At 42.4% G+C, this 19062-nt stretch overlaps 1 protein-coding gene across 4 annotated transcripts in view; it reads right to left on the bottom strand.

Moving 5' to 3' along the window:
• The window catches only part of PCDH15 (protocadherin related 15), a 3978145-nt gene that overhangs the window by 3367154 nt on the left and 591929 nt on the right, over positions 1-19062 (bottom strand). For 3 of the 4 annotated variants that reach the window (XM_069611238.1, XM_069611242.1, XM_069611239.1), the window contains exons 3-4: positions 8190-8204; positions 7117-7182 (exon numbers count right to left, since the gene is read on the bottom strand). In XM_069611238.1, the coding sequence (XP_069467339.1) occupies positions 7117-7182; positions 8190-8204 (81 nt within the window). The remainder of the gene's footprint in view (positions 1-7116; positions 7183-8189; positions 8205-19062) is intronic. The other variant, XM_069611241.1, reaches the window with a different exon arrangement.

Here is a 19062-nt window from a genome sequence, read left to right as displayed (position 1 = left end):
CAGCAGGGGTGGACACACCAGCAACTGGACCCCAGCAGATGGAGGATGTAACGGCATCATCGGGCAGGGCACGTGCACGACGGCATCGGTGGATTCCATCAGCCTGGATGCCGTCGTGCTGGCAGAGGTAGTGGTGTCAGAGGCAGCGGCAGGCTCGACGTGGGAGGCATCATGGCTCGGGGCCATCAACATTGGAGGGGCAGGCATCGGCCGGAGGGCAGGAGAACCCTGGACGTGAAGTGTCTCCCGTGTGGAAGCGATTGGGCCAGCGGATAGGTGCGGAGTGGCAGCGGGCAGAAGAGGCACAGCTCACGATGGTCAGGGCGGAGAACTCCATGCGAAGGGCCCTGAGGCGTGCCGAGTGCCTTGAGGAGATTCGCAGGGACCTGGGGGTCCAGATGTCATCGTCCCTGCGAACCCTCGGGGACATGGAAGAGGACCGCCTCCGGGACATCGAGCAGGAGTTCGATGATGCCCTGGCCGGGAACATCCAGAAGTGAGCCGTCAGACTAGCCCGCTGCCCTTGTAAATAGTTAGTTAGTTAGTTAGTTAGTATTAGGTTTCCTTTTGTTTTTTTCTTATTTTGGACCGCTTGTTGTATGGACCAAATTTTTGTGTATAGTTTTTACATTAGGTAGTATTTTTTCGTAGGTTTCATTTATTGAGTTGGGCTCATGGACCCTGGATTATTCTGATGTACATAGTTCGCCATTGGATTCTTCTATTTTTTGATTTTTTTATGTGTTCACCATGGAGCAATGTTTTTTACTTTGGTTTTTCCCTTGGATTTTCATTTTTTGGACTGTGACTTTGGACAACATTTCATTTGGTTTTTCATTGGATTATGATTTCTTGTTTTGCATTTATTATCGGACATGGACCTTTTATTTTCTTATTCCCATTGTTGTGTGTTTCTGTTGTTTTACATTCATGTTTTATTTAATATATTCATTTTGATACTTCTATTAGTGGTATTGTGACATTGGTTTCATGCATGTCATGATATGGGTTTTGACGTTCACTTGCACCCATTGTGTGTGTGGGTGGGACATGTGTTCATTTGGATACTTGCCATTGGGGTTGTATCATGTGATTGGCATTTCTATGTGGGTGTATGCAATACTTGGGTGGGTCTTTGGCCTTTGGAGGCTGGGCCAGGGATCTAGATTGTGATGACGTGTTGGCTGGGGGACATGGGTGGGGGCCTGCTGGCAGGTGCCCCACACTGATGGGGGGGCGGGGTGCTGGGGGACATGAGTGGGGGCCTGCTGGCAGGTGCCCCACACTGCTGGGGGGCGGGGGTGCTGGGGGATATGAGTGGGGGCCTGCTGGCAGGTGCCCCACACAGCTGGGGGCGGTGGTGCTGGGGGACATGAGTGGAACATGTGTGGGGGCCTGCTGGCAGGTGCCCCACACTGTTGGGGGACGGGGGTGCTGGGGGACATGAGTGGGGGCCTGCTGGCAGGTGCCCCACACTGCTGGGGGTGCTGGGGGACATGGGTTGGTGATCATATTGCAACGTGACATGTGGCTTGGCTGGGGGGCATGGCCATGGTGGATGGGCTGCCTGTGGAACATGACCAGGGGTGCAGGGTAGTCCCCTGTGGTGTGGGCTGCCTGCAGGAGCCGTGGAGGGGTGGGGTGACACCTGGGAGGACCCACATTGTCAATTCGCGTGTGGAACTTCCCGTGCTCCCCTGAAATACACGTACCCAGCCCAATTGCGTGTGAAACTTCCCGCGCACCCCTGAAATACACGTACCCAGCACATTTGCGTGTGAAACTTCCCGCGCACCCCTGAAATACACGTACACAGCCCATTTGCGTGTGGAACTTCCCGCGCACCTCTGTAATACACGTACCCCACTCGCACAGGCCCATTCGCGTGTGGAACTTCCCGCGCACCCCTGAGATACACGTACCCAGCCCAATCGCCTGTGAAACTTCCCGCGCACCCCTGAAATACACGTACACAGCCCATTTGCGTGTGGAACTTCCCGCGCACCCCCGTAATACACGTACCCCACTCGCACAGGCCAATCGCGTATGGAACTTCCCGCGCACCCTTGATAGACACGTACAAAGCCCAATCGTGTGTGGAACTTCCTGTGCACCCCTGATATACACGTACCCCACTCGCTCAGGGCCTATCGCGTGTGAGACATCCCGCACACCCCTGAAATGCACGTACCCAGCCCAATCGCGTGTGATACTTCCCGCGCACCCCTGAAATACGCGTACCCCACTCGCACAGGCCCTTTCGCGTGTGTAAGTTACCGCAAAACCCGCAATACACGTTCCCCGCTTGGCGTTTGCTGTTTGGCAGTCCGGTAAACTGGTCCAGGGTTGGCGCAGCCCTTTGTGATGTTTTGGGGATTTTGATGGCTTTTCCTTGCGCGAGGGCGTTCTTGGGGGCGTGACTGGCGCTGCTGCAGGCTCGCTGCGCCACTCTGCACCACGGCTACTTTTGGAGGCTAAAATCCATGAATAGGATGTGCGCGGAAATCGATTTTAGCGCACGCGGCTGGCGCAGACATTCGCACGGGCACACTGTGCGCCAGCCGTGTGCACCACTTTTTTGCGAAATTCTATGAATTACCCTGCTAGTGTTTTAATTCACTATCCCTTTAGGCTCTGAAATGAAAAATGTAATATTTATCAGAAGCTATTCACTGCTGTTCGCTTCACTTATTTGATTGTATATTTTGAAATACATAATTAAGCAGTATCAAAATACTTATTTTATATTAGTCCATTGTCAGGAAATGAAGCAAAAAACATTAGACTTTGAAACAATATCCTCTTTGCATGTTTTAATGACATTTTACATTATTGTAACCACACATCATTGTAACATCGCAGTATACTCATGGAAAATCAAAAGTACATATGCTGCTTTCACAAAAGTATATATCCAGGTTAAATGCAGCATCGACGATTGAATTCACCAGTGTATTGTTCATGTATCATTGAAGTAAACATTGATATAGGGCTTTCTCAGAGAATGATAACGATGTACCATTGGTTTATATTTTAAAATGGTTTGATTATTTATAGTCTTAATAAATATACCTTATGTGTAGACCTGTGCTTTTTTGTCCCAAAAGGGGGAAGGGAGGCTATACGGCTGCCGTGTCTCAGGTTCATGAAAATCACTGTGTACAATACCAGATTTGCGGTGGAAAATTGCCCCAAACTAGATGCTGCCTGATTAAATCATCCTACAGTTGGCACTTGTCTCCCATACAAGGGAAACACCATAAGACCATCTTTGTTCCAATATATATTTTCTGAAGGTAGCAGAATTATGGATTCATGTTATTGGCAGTATGTCCTATGGAGCGTTGAGAAGAAGTGTTCCATTTGTTTGTTTTTGTCTATTTGTTTTTTTTATGTAACACAGGACTTCCAGATACTTATCATTCGATTTCCTTGCTTAATGGAAACAGAATACTACAATTTAAATGCGTTTTGAATAAATGTGAAGAGGGGCTGATTGACCCCGAGACTTTACATGGGCCCTAGACAGGCATTACAAAAGGAAGCAGACAGTGGGGCATTGTTTTGTGTATCTTGTTAAACTAGTGTGCATCTCTCAAAAGTAAAACAAAATTACCAAGACTCCTTTGAGCTATGTGCCCAGTTTTATTTCATAAACTGACCAATGTTACGGAACTCACTCTCAGCAATGGCAATGAGCCATTCTTTAATTGGTGCCCTCAAAGATTTATGCTCTAAGAACTCAGAGGAAGTTAAATATTGTGTAGACTGTAGTGTACTCAGTGCATGGAATGAAGAATGGCTGCATATTAGCATTGACCCTACTCAACCTCTGCTTTAGGGCCTGCGAGCCAATTTATAGGTCGTGCCAATTTGATGTTCTGCGATTAAACTGGGTGTAGCAATTTGTATTTGTCTGTGACACAGCCATCAAAGTCGTTAATGAACATGAATATGCTAATGTCAATTGGGGTTTGAACATTATAACAATGTAAAATAAACAACAGCCAACCAGATTTAGTCCATATGCCTGGCCCTACGAATTGTTGAAGATTTAGGATAGAACATATACTAATGTAGGGGTTCTAGATGTTGAGCAAGAATCCGAGTATTATGATGTCAGTGTCACATTTGCAGCAAACCTAAGGTTGAACAATCAAGTTGATCAAAGCATGAGGTCTCTGAAATGAGAGCAGATGGCAAACCATCATTTAAGCAGAGATTGTGAGGGATGGTTTAAATCTGATATATAAATATTTCAAGCGAAGGCAGTTTTACCCACCCAATATGTGGAAGAGATTGGAAGCATTTTGCTTGATAAACCTGAGAATGGTCTTGTGATGTCACTTTACAGAGTAACTTTGGAAACCTCGAGTAAAGATGCTATTCTGGATTTCACCAATAAATGAACATCACACCATTAAGCTAATGGTGTTCTCTATATGCTGGAAGGTTCAAACTTTAACAATCCATTGATACCATCTACCAGATATTCTTAAGGAGCTCAGTGTATAACAGTTAGGTCGATTAACTGGGAAAGTGTGATTGAATTCCCCTCGAAATATAGAGGTGTAATAAAAAAAACACATTGCAGAAAGAAAGAAAGGAAAACACTGTGGTCTTGCAGAACTGAGACTAAAGCTTCCAGGTGCTTCAAGTTGTTCCTTAATTGTCTCCCAAATCCAAATCTATGCTACCCCTATGCCAGGTTATGGCTTTGTCAGAGATGATTACTTGTCTTATGACGTACATATTTCTCTTGTGGAAATCAGCCCTGGAAGATGCATCACAGGAGCATGAGCTTCCTAAGGGTTTGCTCCCATCAGTAGTGCAGAGGTTAGGCAAAGGATGCAGTGATGTATTATTCCTGCTTGTGGAGAATAATGGACACAGATCTGATCTCAATTTAACAATGTTTTTTGGTTATAATATTCTATGAAAAGATTTCATTAGAAACTCAATACTTAGGGGGCTTGTGAATCTTTTGTGATACATTTAATATGCACTTTACATTGGTTGTGTATATGTGTACGTCTTTGTATGAGGTGCATTGAATGCATGTTTTCAAAATTTTGTTTATTTCTTATGAATCACAGTGTGATGATGAGGTTGGTAGATTAATTGTCTGCATTGGGCTAACACGACTAGTATTTGTATTTCATGACAGACACAAATACCTCCATTAGATGTGATTATTCACAATGATCCCGGCATAGACAGGGGTTTGCCGGGTGTACATAACAAATGACGACAGGCATATTTCTTCATTAATCAAGGTCTGATCCTTATAAAATACTTATAAAGCCTTATAAGATCATTATAAAATACTTGTCTGGCCCAACCACTACTAGCATAATCAAATTCAAATAATCTTCATTAAGGTATTGCATCTGGTATTAAATTTATACTAACAACATAACTACTTGAGAGCCAGATTACAGAAACTTTGCACCGGTTCCAGTGCAGAGTGTGCACGGTATTAGCACTAGCGCAAAGTTTGCCCTATTATTAAACATACTGGGACACATTACAAAAAACATTGCACCTTGACAAGTACAGTTTGGCATATTAAAAGCACCAGGGCAACAATTGCCCTGGTGCAACAAGAGATGCATTTTCACTCTATGTTTGCACCAGGGAAAAGTGTGCCCTAGTGCTAATACGGAATGATATGAGCATTAGGGCAAACTTTGCCCTGATGCAAACATGCATTAACAAATTATCTTTTTAGCACTAGGGCATTCTTATCCCTGTTGCTTTTAATATGCCAAACCGCACTTATTGAGGTGACATTTTTTTTAATTTGTCAAGTGTTTTTAAAAATAGGGCAAACTTTGCACTTGTACTGGTGCAAAGTTTCTATAATCTGGCCCCAGAAGTCCAATGTATACAACACACGCACATAAATATTTGGCATCTGGGTCTAAAAAACGAAAAACAAAAATGAAAAAATGAATAATCCACATACAAATATGTTAAAACCAGAATTCCACCAATACTATGTCCTCATCATTCCCCACCACTTTTCCAAAAATCCTAAATTAATCACACACGTATGCCTGGGAGGCAGTTCTCAGTCTCCACATAACCCTATTTGAAAAGACCCCCATATTATCCTGTTAGATGCTTTATATCTCCATAAACCTCTCTCCTCAGTCACGGTCTCAATTAGACTTGTGGGATTACCCCATCAACCATATGTACATGTGTATGTGTTTCTCTTCAAAAGATAATGTTCACAATAAATAAAAACACATACAAAATATAATTCGCAGCCATAAAGACATACAGTCAATAAGCAGTTTCTTCTAACAAGCACGAACAAAGATCAAATAAAATAAAAATCACTTGAATCTGTGTAATACACCACACAAATCTACACTCCAAGAGACAAGATGTGTCTAAAAGCAGTCTGTGAAAACGACTTTCTAAAATTGAACAATTACCATTGCAACCTCGTTGGAATACCCCTTCCAAAAAAAGAGCAAACAAAATAATTAAAAAAAAAAGCAGCAACAGCCACTTTTTTTTTCTTTTTTAGTGAAGTCCAGCACAGTGGTAAATACAAACATACACTTTTTGAAAAGCAATCAGTACTGAGCACAGTGTTGTAGCATTCCGATTCTGTAGACCATACATGTTCGGCATATGCAATCATTGTTCATGCTAGTCTAGTGATTTCTTTATCTGCAATATTCACCAATCTAGCCTAAACATTTTGGTTTTGGGGATTTCTTTTTTTTTTTAAATGGTCTGTGGCCCCTGATGTTTGCACCTTTCATCATGCTTGGGGGCATTTCGAAACCACTTAGGATACTTTAAGTAATGTTCATTTAATTTACACGTATAATGACAATTTATAATCATGCAGCAGCAAATTTCGTCCCGAAGTGTAGATGGTTAAGTAAGATGCATTTGGAGAAAAAACATCTTCCATTCTTCTAGCATAATCGCAACCTCTGTATGCCCGTTAGTAGCAAGATTAGTAGTAACAAACGTGGAATACTCATTGGTGCATCTCAGTTATGATAAACACTATGATCATAAATGGCACAACCCCCCGGGCGGACTAGAGTTTGGAACATTCTATGAAAAGACGCCTTTGGCAGGACTTACCATTTCGGCTTTCTTCATCAACCGAAGCGATTGTTCCTGGAATTCCAGGCCTTGCTAGCTTGCAGTCTGTGAATAAGAACATTAAAAGGATGTCATCTGAAGTGCTCGTTACAGAAAGTAAACACATTTGGCCTGGAAAATGTCAGGTACATTATTGTAAAATAAAGTCTCGCATGTCAATTCTAAATGTAGCTAACTGGAATAATGTGCAGCATGGCACTACTTAAACCCCCACTAGGACAGTGATTTTTTTTTTAAATGTTGTAATCCCTGACATAATCAGACTTTTTTTTTTAAAAAAAAAGATGTTTAACAAGTTCTGAATAGGAGTGTTCACTTGTTGCTTACTAAACAGCAAACTTCTAACACAGCGGCTGCTTATTCTAGCAAGCAGGAGTCTGAAACCTTTGGCTTGCCATAGCTCTTGGACGACAAGTCGCATAAGATGTAGCCAGCATATTCCATAGTGAAGACTCATGGGATTCGTAGGCCAAAACACTCAGTGAGCCACAGGCTGCAGACTTCCGCTATATTCATGTTAGTGGGATCGCAACAATGCATTTTCATGTGGCAGTTGTTTTACTTTAGGACATGCATTCCAAATTGGCAACACACTGCAGGAAGGCTTAAGAAAAACAGCCTGCATTCAAGACCAACAGGGCAGTACTTAATAGAGTTCAGTAGACGTACACGTTCATAATCATTCAGAGTATGTGCCAAACCTGCACACAACGTGACACCAAACTGCTCAAAAACATGTCTAAACACAACGATCCACATACTCAGGACAACATAGTGCAGCTCTTGCGCAATTTCCTCTTGTGGAAACCTTACTTGCCGTCTGGCTTATGGTTTGGGTCTTTGGACTTCAGGCAAAGACGGTTGCACATGAGTTGACGAATAGATGTGATAAGGTGGAACACAAACACGAAAAGTGATACAGAAAATATAGTAAATATGTTTTGATTACAAAAAAATTAGAAGTGAAATACCATGATTTGAGGAATGTACTACGAGAACATAAAGGTGAAACAGACGAGCAATGTGCAGGAGGTTGTAGTACGCCATCTTACCCTCATATTGCCAGTCTGGTGTCAAAAGTATATCATCAATGGAAGCAGAGAAGAGTTATGAAAGAAAAGAAATCAGAATATAATATTGTTTCAAAAGCAAGAAAGTACATGCAAATACAGTCATTTAGTAGAAGCAAGTGAGTAGTTAAAGAATCGTGAGGGACAGGGCAGATTGTGAGACAGGCGAGTGTTAAAGAGTGTTGTTTGAAATTAAATCACTGTTTAGAATAGTGCCGTCTTTCTAGACCTTTCTCTTCTAGGAAGCCGTCCCTAGAAATGCATGTCAACATTGGCTTGGATTCTACAGGTTGAACATAAGAATAGGTGCACAACTGTGGACTCACTACATGGGTTACACATTTGGCCCCAGGCTGCTCAACCAACACATTCACTCTTATTACCATACTGCATGCAAATATGAACGTAAACTCGTTGAACAATAACAGAACCTGTCAAACTGAATCACACAGCATTGGAAAAAATATGTTAAGGCATGTCCAGAGGAAATGACATGTTCAGAGGAAAGGACGCAGTTCCTGTCAATTATAAAATAAAATGTACACTATTACAGTAAATAAACTGCACATATGGAAGGAAATAACAGGGGTCGACCTCTGCTTTGAACATCTATTTACATTTCGTATGTACATGATTGCCAAAAAAAGATTTTCTCTACTGTGCGCTTATTTTTTTTAGATTTGCACTTTGCATTATGCGGTGTATTGCTTCATTATCGAGTGTGGGATTGTTTTGATGAACGTATATTTTTAAATGTTTCTTATTAAAACATATTCACCATGTTTTTGTTCTTTTGATCGAAGGAATGAAAACAATGGTCTTCCGTTTCAACACAGCAACAGTCAACATGGACCTTATGACTTACACATATGCTCTTGCAATATGCAGTTGACATGATGTTTGACGCTATCTAGCGGTCATGGCAATGTACCGATTAATCCACAGCACATTATTGTACACGTTAACACAAGATTGAAAACTCCAGTTTGCTCTGCATTTCTATGAAGGATGATGATGTTACCAATAACGTAATGTTCTCATGTGGTGTGTCATGCTCGAGTACTCCCACTTGTACGCATTATATTCATATGGGCCATTGCCAAACTCTATTGTACTCACCTCTTGCACCAGAAAACTAAGGTTTTATCGGAGCAGTCACTGGTGCTGAAGGTTAATGTTGAAATAAAACAGTTTCAGGCATTCTTTGCAGTTAGATCTAAATAACAGAATGTCACCACAATATTACCGATACAGGCCATTACTACAGAAGGAGAGGGATGAGACAGGATGTTATCATCATGAATTCGAAGAGATAACACATATGTCTGCATCTTGCCAACTCTTTACTGAATATTGAAACAATGTATTTGGAACGTTGCGCCAAATTTTTGGTCACTCTGCGCTGCTGTCCCGTGAATCTATTTCACTTGGCATCTGTGTGGATGACAATAGAGGGCATTATTCTAAAGCGTCCATATTCATTGATAATGGTGTGGCTAGTATACAGAATGCCCTTCTATAATTGTATGAGAAGCCACCATCTTATAAATGATGGTTTAATGAATTAGTATATGGTTAAATGGGTGGGAATGTTCAATGTATTCTGCAAGAGTCAACTGTTTTACGGTCATGTGATTTATGATAACGTTAGCATTCAAATAATATAACTGTGCCTTTCTTCTGAAGTTTAGGAAGCACTTTTATGAAAGTAATAGTATACTAATACAGCAACTGTTTTGTACCAATAAGAGGATTACGTATCATTACTTTCTCAGTAAGAAAATACAATATAAAAAGCATAAGGAGAAGTGCACTGCATTAATCACATGAATGAAGGAACTGATGCATTGCATGAATTAAAGGATAAAGGAAAGAAGGAAATACCGTTTGTATGTTTAAAATGTGGCGAACCACAAGAAGAACTCGGACAACAGTGGGCCATGATATATTTGTGTTTATTCAACATAAAAGGAAAATGACTATATGGCCCCTATCACGATGAGGGGAATTCCCTCCCCTCTAAAACAAAAACTAAAAAGGGTGCCCAGGTAGTCCAAAATAAAGAGTCCAGAGTCCAAATTCCTAAGTTTGTAACTGGCCAAACCACTTAAAAAAAAAAAATTAAAAAAATATCTAAAAGAAAAGAAGGCTTGCAAAAAAATCCTCAGCATGTACTTCTGCTTGGACCAGCTCTTGGAGTACTTCTCTCAGTCTCAAACTTCAATTACGATACCCCTTCACAATATGCAGTCCTTGTATATAGTTTGTGAGCTAAATGGAGAGCATTTTACACAGTTCTTGCTTTCCCCCTCTGGTGGGGAACTAAAGACAAATCCTCCTGCTTTATCTCATTGATAGATTCCACTGGCAAGATTCCTTCAGGATCAATTCAGCTTTTATCAGCAGTAAAAGACTCTCCAGAATTACTTTTGCGTGTATTCACCTTTATTCAACCTCCTGTGGCACTGGGACGCCCCAAAATCCTCTGTGGTTGGTTTATTTCTCAATTCAAACACTGACAGATTTCTTGGCTTCCCCAGCCAGGATACAAATCACACACATTTCTCCAACTCCCTGGTTTACAAAGTGTGTGTCCATATAAATCTCTCACTTTCTGATACAGAACACAGCTTCCCCAGCTTTCATATATAGTAGTTGTGTTTCTTTCATATGTTTTACATGGGGCTGTATGCCCGTTCCATATTTCAGGCTTTTGCTATCATGGTGACTTCTCCAGCCTTTGCGAGCGAGATTATCAAAATTCTCATTCCAAGTTGCCTGCTCGTTTTGGTTTCCATGATCACCTCTCTGTTTGTGCACAAGTAACATGGACCATCACTCACCTCAAGCAGTTTGGAGTACCTGGCACCATGCTTGTGTTTGGTTTTGGTGTCTTTTGCTGGGTGCCTCTGTGGTCGTGCCAACAGTAAGGACTGGTTGCTTCCCATCTAGGCTCTGCTCCTGTTGGGAGCCTCCTGCTTGGTCAGCATATTCGCTTTCTAGCCTCCAGCTAGCGGGCTTTGCTCCTGCTATGCTACTGGTGGCTCCATGCCTGTGCCTATCCCTGCCACTCCAGGGTTACCTCTGCATCCTGTGGATTCTCCTCTGTGTATAGGTCGCGCACAACTTCCCCAGTCTCTCTCCATTCAAAGTTCATATTCTGTGCGCGTACACCATCACGATGAGAAAAGGTCTGTCCCTCTTCATTTACGGCTACTTTCAGATAGCCGTCAGCATTACTTGAAGCCAAGTGGGCCGAAGACCGATGGTTGGCATTTTTTAGTAACAGTCTGGGAACACTCAGTTCTTTCCAATTCCCATGAATGCAGATAATGTAGTTCTTTCATAGTCTTGTCCCAAGAGGAGAGTCACTCAAAGTGAGGTCCCACTTTTCCAGACTCATAGGGAAGGTCTTGTGGAGTAGGCTCACCTCCCTAGCCTCACCGGGGGTGCCTCCCCACTGGAGAGAAGAGTCAAATTGTTCATATTCATCGCAAGAAACATTAAAAGACTGGAAACGTATTTTAATACTCTATGAAACAGAACATTAGCAAACCACATCAAATTTCACAAAGGTCTTAGAATATTGAATGAGCATTTTGTTTTGTAAAACAACATTGGGGCATAATTACAATGGCTCAGAGGCCACAGATGAAAAAAAGAGTTGCATCCTGGGAAATCAGCCTTCAGATGTAATACAATGAATGCTAAAAATTAAGAATGATGGAAACCATGACCAAGTACCAACAGACAACAGTGACCACAGTGGTCTGAGATCTCAGCAATTCTAGGTAAACATTGTGGTTCAGAGCGTCAAAAGCAGCAGGATATTCCAAAGCAATAAGCAAAGAGTTTGAATTGCCATCCATATTCCCAAGCAATTTCCTCCTGTCAAAGAGAACTTCAATAATTTAAGGATTCAGTTATGCGGTTTAGGCATTTTATTTGTATATTTCACAATTTGGCTGATGATGAACTGCAGGAAAGAAAAATATATGGGGGTTCTCTTGTCTACCTGATAACCTCATATGGGTTCCCTCTGCCCTAAACCAGAATTCCCTATTCCCACAGACTTGTGTGGGTAAACCTTACTGCCTGGCCCTAGCATGGGCTTCTGATGAGGACCTAAATGATGTAGTCTTGTTCATCTTACGACCTCTGGGATTTTTCTAAGGAATCCCTATTCTAATCATTTCAAATCGTATAACAGATTATGGTCAAGATGGTGCCTTCTCTCTCACTTTCCTCCCCTCTCTGTAATTTTGCCAAATCTCCTCTGTATAATTCTCCTCTTACCCACTCCCTTTCAATCCCCTCTCTTTCTGCATCCTATTCTATGTCTTCCCCCACACTCTACATCCTACAACTTTCTCCTATTCTGTTATTTTCACTCTCCTCTGTACTCACTCTCCTCCCTCTGTATCTTTTTCTTTTCTGTCCCTCCAAGATTTCTCATACTCTCCTTCCCTCTCCCTCCTACTGCCCACTCCTGTTATCTTGCCTCTGCCTCTACACTCACCTCCCTCTTTCACTCTCTATATACCAATCTCACTTTCTGCTATCTATCTTCACTCCTTCTTACACTCTTTCCATCTCCCATGCTATCTTTCTCTCGACGCCCGCTCACATAATATTCTCACAACAACCAGTTTCTCTTACACTCTTGGTAATACTCTCTCTCTCACACACACACAATAGCTAACCATCACTCTCATCCGTTATCGTCAACAACTCCTCAGCACTTGGCTCCAACATCCACACTCTGCCTGGTCTGTCGATCCACCAACTCCCTCTAATCTCACTGATCACCCTTCATCCAAGCTTGTGAGTATGGGTCATTTATACCCAGGCATTCCTTGCTCTTTACCTCCTCTTCCTTCCCTTTGGTAATTACTAGCATCTGACCACTCTAGAAATCTACCCCTATGCTTTCACCGGTACCGAGTTACGGTGGCAAACAGTGTTAAAAACCTGCAATGCCCTATCCCCTTATTGCTTGTGATCATTCACAGGGCTTTCACGACCAACTCTGATTGGTGTCCTCTGTTCACATCTCCTTTCCGCAGCCCTGAGATATCTATGTTCCTGTCAGAAGTCTGGATGTTGTTGGATAAGAGACTTTCTTTTTCGCATCCCTTCTATTTTGCACAGTGTGATGTTATGTCGAAGAATTGAATCATGGAGACAACGGTCTTGCAATCAACAAGAACAAACTTGGGCCAGAAAAGAAGCTGAAATGTGTGGGTTGGTAGACAGCAGTACCAACATTTGAACCATACAAGACACATTCAGGGGATTCATGGGCTGGGGCCCGAGCAAGACTCCTTACTGCACCGCTGTGGCATACTCCCTGGTAAGCTGCCTAAACCAGGTTCAGAGTGGTCCTTGCTCACCACTGAAAGAATTAAGCACCTGAGTAAAATGTGTCAACCATGGACTTGTGCTTCAGCAAATGTTAAGTTGTGTTGTGACCATTGTTCCTATTACCTTTCATGGAGACAGTCAAATAGTTATGGTGTTTAGTTTTTGGGTTGATTGGTGTCTAAAATGGGCCCATTCAACAAAGGGGTAGTCCACATTTTTTCAAATTTGGAAGAATGTAAAATTGGTGTAAAAAAGGGCATATACAAAAGGAGAGAAAAGAAGTGGGTCACCAACGCAATCCTTTCTAACAGAGGAAGGACAAAAAATAGCCAGGCAAGGGGCAAGATTCAGATTAACCTCTATGCCTTCGATTTCCTCTGGGGAAAAAATATGAGGTTGATATTGGAGTTCCCCGTAATTTGGTGGTGGGGAACCATTGTGTTTCCCCTGTAGCAAAGACAGGATCACAACAAGAAATGTTCCTTGTTTGCATGGTGCAGTGCAAAAGGTGAGTGGAAAAAGGTGACATGCATGCTTGTATGCTGACATTTTGCGTTCTGCTGTGCAAACAAGGTAAAATCTGCCTGCCAGGTATCCATGGTAGGAGGCAGTTTCAATGGTCTTCTACAGAGACCTGATGGCTTTTTGCTGGTGCAAAAAAAGTGGGTGGACTACATAGGAATTCCCTGCATTTGCACCGGCTGAAAATCAATACTGGCACAAATACTGTATCATTTGTATGGCAGAGAGGAAGGGAGCGGTGGAAACTTATGAATGAATGAAAATGTTTTGTAACCAAAAAAATGCGTAGAAGCCTTAGCAAGATTTTTGTGTGTTTTGTTTACATTACACAACAATGAAAATGAGCTCCTATGAAAATAAAAATAAATGCCCATTTACCAAAATGCTCGGGGTGAATTTGCTCTATAATCGATTGTCACCTTACTTTAATGTTAGGGCATATGGCTTTGATCTTTTCCTCAAAGGAAAACTGTATTTCCCATAACAATTTAACCGCAGCAGTGTGGAATGTATGGATTTAAGATTGTTTTTAAGGAGACTCAGTGTCTGAAAAAAATGCTTTTATCAAAATTACCTGCCAACTAAATTTCTACAGAAAGTATGTTTTTGAAACTGCAATGTGGGCCTTATAGCTGGAATGCAAATCTTTAACCTCTTCCTATTATTGATCTTTGGTATATTTCCTCTGGGTTCTTCTGAGGGAGATTATCAAAACTTTCAGTACCTGAGTATAACATTGCTGTCATAAGGATGAGTAAGGGGCAACAGTGTTTCTACAGGAACTACTAGATCTGAAATCACAATTTACAATGCATTATTACACGCACAATAAGATCATTAAAGTTTTCAGAACATTATGGAATGCTGGTCTGACAATGGAGAAAAAAGTCTAGATTTTAGGGATTTGCTGGGTATATCTTTAGACAGGGTTAATAAAAGCTTTTTTTCAAAATCGGGGGACAGCCAGTATAAAAAATGTAATGGCCAAATGGTCAGTCACAGTCAGTCACATCTAGAAAGTAACTAAATACTTGTAAATATATTTAATCAATCATGGTATGACATTGAACAGTGGTAGAACCTGTTTAAGCAATCTAGTTGCCTCAAGCTCTCACTTGATCATCATTTAACTCAATTGTATATTGGTCAGTTAAATTGTCAGCCCAAACATCAAAATCACTAACAAGGAATTTAGATGTGGAACGTTTTTGGCTTAGCAAAACACCTCATATACACCATTATTTTTAGCCAGTGAATGGTAAATCAACAAAATATTCATAGCATTACTTTTGATTAGCATACTCTTCAGCAGTAGGATCTCACATTATGGAATAAGTGCTTGCTTGGAGGAGAACATTGCTGGACTGTGCAGCTGAGTGAAGGTGGGACCCAGAGTCCCGCACCTGCTACCCCTCTTTTGTCTGTATATGCCACTGGAGTCTGGGGTTATAGAGGGGCTGCACCCGGGCAACCTTTGCCTAGTGCCACATTGATCAATGGGGACAGAGTGTATCCTGGCTGGTTACGAATTACAGGGACCAGCAATCCATTGCACTAACATTCTGGTAATTACCAGAAGGATGCAACCTCGCACTCGTGAGTCAGATCTGTTTCCCAGAAGGTAGCTAAGGCTTGGATTTGCGCATAGAGGAAAATATCACTGGACTGTGGATCTGATAGTAGCTGAGACCCAGATTGCACCCCTGCCATGCTCTTTTGTCTGTACATGTAACTGGAGTCTGGGGCTCCAGAGGGGCTGGACGTGGGCTACCTGTGCCCGACTGTCATGACACACTGATGGTAAAACCAGTGCGCCACAAACATTGAACAATGGAGGAGAGTTGGATCCAGGCTGGCTCCAAACTACAGAAAGTAGAATTATTTGCTGCAACAGCCTAGCAATTCAGAACGATTCAATACATACAATAACAATAATAATAATAATAATAACAACAAAAACAACCTTGCACACCTGAATCTGATCTGTCTCCCTGAAGATTATATATATATATAGTAAGGGTGTCAAAAAAGAAGCTGATACATAAGAAAACAGGTCCTCACTATCCCTAACCTCCTTTGTCACAACTTAATTCTGTCCCTCACACTACAAATAACAGGTAAACTAATAGAGTTAATTCTTTAAGGAGAATGGCTCCCTTCCACTGCTTTTTGGATAATGTCCAAAATAATGTTTTATCCCAAGCAAAAATACCACGGGGAATGACTCCCTTACCCTGGATTGTGGGTTTCATCTAGTCTTTATATCATGTCACAAATGCCGTCTGTTGTGGATTTGTAAAATGTCTAGTAAATCCATGGGAAATGCCTCCCTTCCCCTGGTGTCTCCAGCTAAACTCTCAGTTCAGGGAACAGAGAATGCCTACCTTCTCTTGATATGGCTTGATAAAACTCCTGCCTGGATACCCAGAGAATGATTCCCTTCTCCAGGTGTTGCTGGGTATAGTTCAACCCAAGACCAGGGGGAATGACTCCCTTCCCATTACATCTTTATTAAAGCTCCTGATTTGGTACCAGGATAATGCCTCTCTTCTCTTGGTATTGCTTGGCACAGCTCTTTCTCACGAATTTCAGCTTGATGCACACTTTACCACTCTATTTTTATGTAGCAAAGTTCCAAATCTTGGGGTCCCAGAGCCTTCTCTGGTGGTCAGTTGTTTTCTCTTTTCCACTGCGACGAGAAATATTTGATAGGTGTTTCAGTATCTGCTTTTGGGTCACAGACCATTCTATGGCTCTCGTTGTGATCTCAACCATTTTTGGCACTCTTGTTAGCGTCCCCGACCCTTCTCATGTCCGTGGTAGGATCCCAACTCTTCCGGCGGTGATTGGTGGTCTTATTTCTGCCACTGGTGCTTCTTGGATTTTGACTAGGGTCCCTGACCCTGCTCAAATTCGTGGTAGGGTCCTCAACCCTGCTCTGATGCTTAGTGGATTTCTGTCTGCCACGGACACAAGGAAGATGGTGCTGGAGGGATGACGGACACCATCTACACCCAGTAACTGATTCTGTCTCACCGGGCCGAGGGGGAGCTTTTCAAGCATCTTTCCTTCCTGCTCCTGCATTCCCTCCAGGTCTCCCGTACCTCCCCATACCTTCTCAGGGCTTTAGGTACATCACTGGGACTGACTAAAACCGGGTTCGGCTCTGTCAATTCTTCGGGCTACTCTCCGCTTCAGGATTGGCAGCATGGTTTCTCCCTGCACAGCTCAGCTTACTTCCTTTTCTTAGTCATGAGCTTGGGTGTGCACCGACAGACCAGGCAGAGAACTCCCAGAGCTGCTCACCTGTGTTCCCACGTCCTTCTCCTGCTGGTCTACCAGCAGGAGTTGAAACTCATGCATCAGAGATTGACTACACCTGCTTCCTCTCACAGCTTAGCTTGACTCAGAGGACAGGCTTGCCACATCCGATTGTGCTTTGTTGCTCTTTATACTTTGAATCCAGTACCTCCTAGGCAGATTGCAAGGTTCCTTTGACTCTGTTAATGATTGAATTCTCATGCCTCTGTGGGGCCTCCTCAAATCAGTATTAATACAGTCAATGATCCCTATGTCTCCTTGGTGTTTCCTTGTCCTAGCACTTTGGGTTTTATTTCCTAGGCGATAATAATACATAGGTCTGCCTTCAATGTAATGATTCTGAACATCGGAGAGGGTTAGGGAATGTTGGGGAGTTTGGCATTCAATGAGCTGTACCCCAGGTTATCGTCCTTTTCCCCAGAGGGGGCATCCCTCCCCATGAGGTCCTCCTACATTACACCACCCATAGGGGTATTATTGGGTAGTGGCCGCAACTCCCTAGCCTCGTCGGAAAGGGCCCCCCCTTGGGGAGATGTGACAGCACTTCACAATCACAATATATGCACACGCACACAAACACGATTGATATACACAAAACTAACACAAGATTATAAACATATGCAGGTAAGTGGGCACATGGTTGGTAGTACAACAAATACTCATTAAGTGTGTTCTATTGGATTTTATTAATGATCATTAGCACCCTTTTATTCATTGCTGATTGATCAGGATGAAGTGAATATGGTGTGAATCTTGCTACATAATTCCACAATCCATGCTCGCCTTCATTAAGTGGCCATCTTTACTTCCTGCTCTGCAAGCAGTTTCCTGCCTTTTCTCTGCTCACTGGATCACCACAGCCCATGGCTGACCACGCTCCTGTTGCCTCTACCCTTTCCCCTGCTGTCTGTGTTTAGCCCTATGGGAGGAACCATATTGTGTGTCCTTGGCATGCAGCATATCCAAGAGGCTCCCAAATGATGATTTCATCTCTCTGAGCGAAACACATAATCGTAGGCCTCTAAAGAAGAGATAACCCATAGTCTTCTAGAGATGTTATTATAGTGTGTGGGTGTTCATATATCCGAATTTTTAAACAAATATATGCTCACCCATATAAGCTGCTTCCCCAGTTCTGGCAAACATTAAATATGCAGGAAAACCAAGATAATTACTCTTCCAAAATGTGGATTCTGCGTAGGCGGATGGGGTCCGCCACAAGGCAGAATAAACAACTTTGACTGCTGCAGTCCTGGCTGCACTATTTCATAGGATGTTAGGCAAACATACGCTCTCGTTAATGTCCAATCCAAAAACAAAGTTGAAAGAAAAATACATTCAGACACGCAACAACTAAATACTGCTGAAAAATCCGGTTATGTCGTTCAAGATATTATGTGCGGTTCCGCCAGTACAGAGGGACCCCGGTATCTGCGTGGCCAAAAGGTTTGCAGAACAAATCACCTAAAAGCATTTCAGTGTAAGAATGAAAACAGAAGCCTGCCTTCAAGAACTGTCAAATGCTGTTCGATTGCAGTCTCTTTCATGAGCTTTGCCACAGTCTGAAAATGTAGACTAAAGTTTTGCTTTAAAGGAATAAAATAGCTATTTTTTCATCTTGCACAGACATATCCTGAGGAGATCTTGG

The sequence above is a fragment of the Ambystoma mexicanum genome, chromosome 8 (assembly GCF_040938575.1).
Source record: "Ambystoma mexicanum isolate Mex_15411 chromosome 8, UKY_AmexF1_1, whole genome shotgun sequence".
NCBI classification, from domain to species: Eukaryota; Metazoa; Chordata; class Amphibia; order Caudata; family Ambystomatidae; genus Ambystoma; species Ambystoma mexicanum.
The sequence above is the reverse complement of the archived record's forward strand: the minus strand, read 5'-3'. Positions and strand labels throughout refer to the sequence as shown.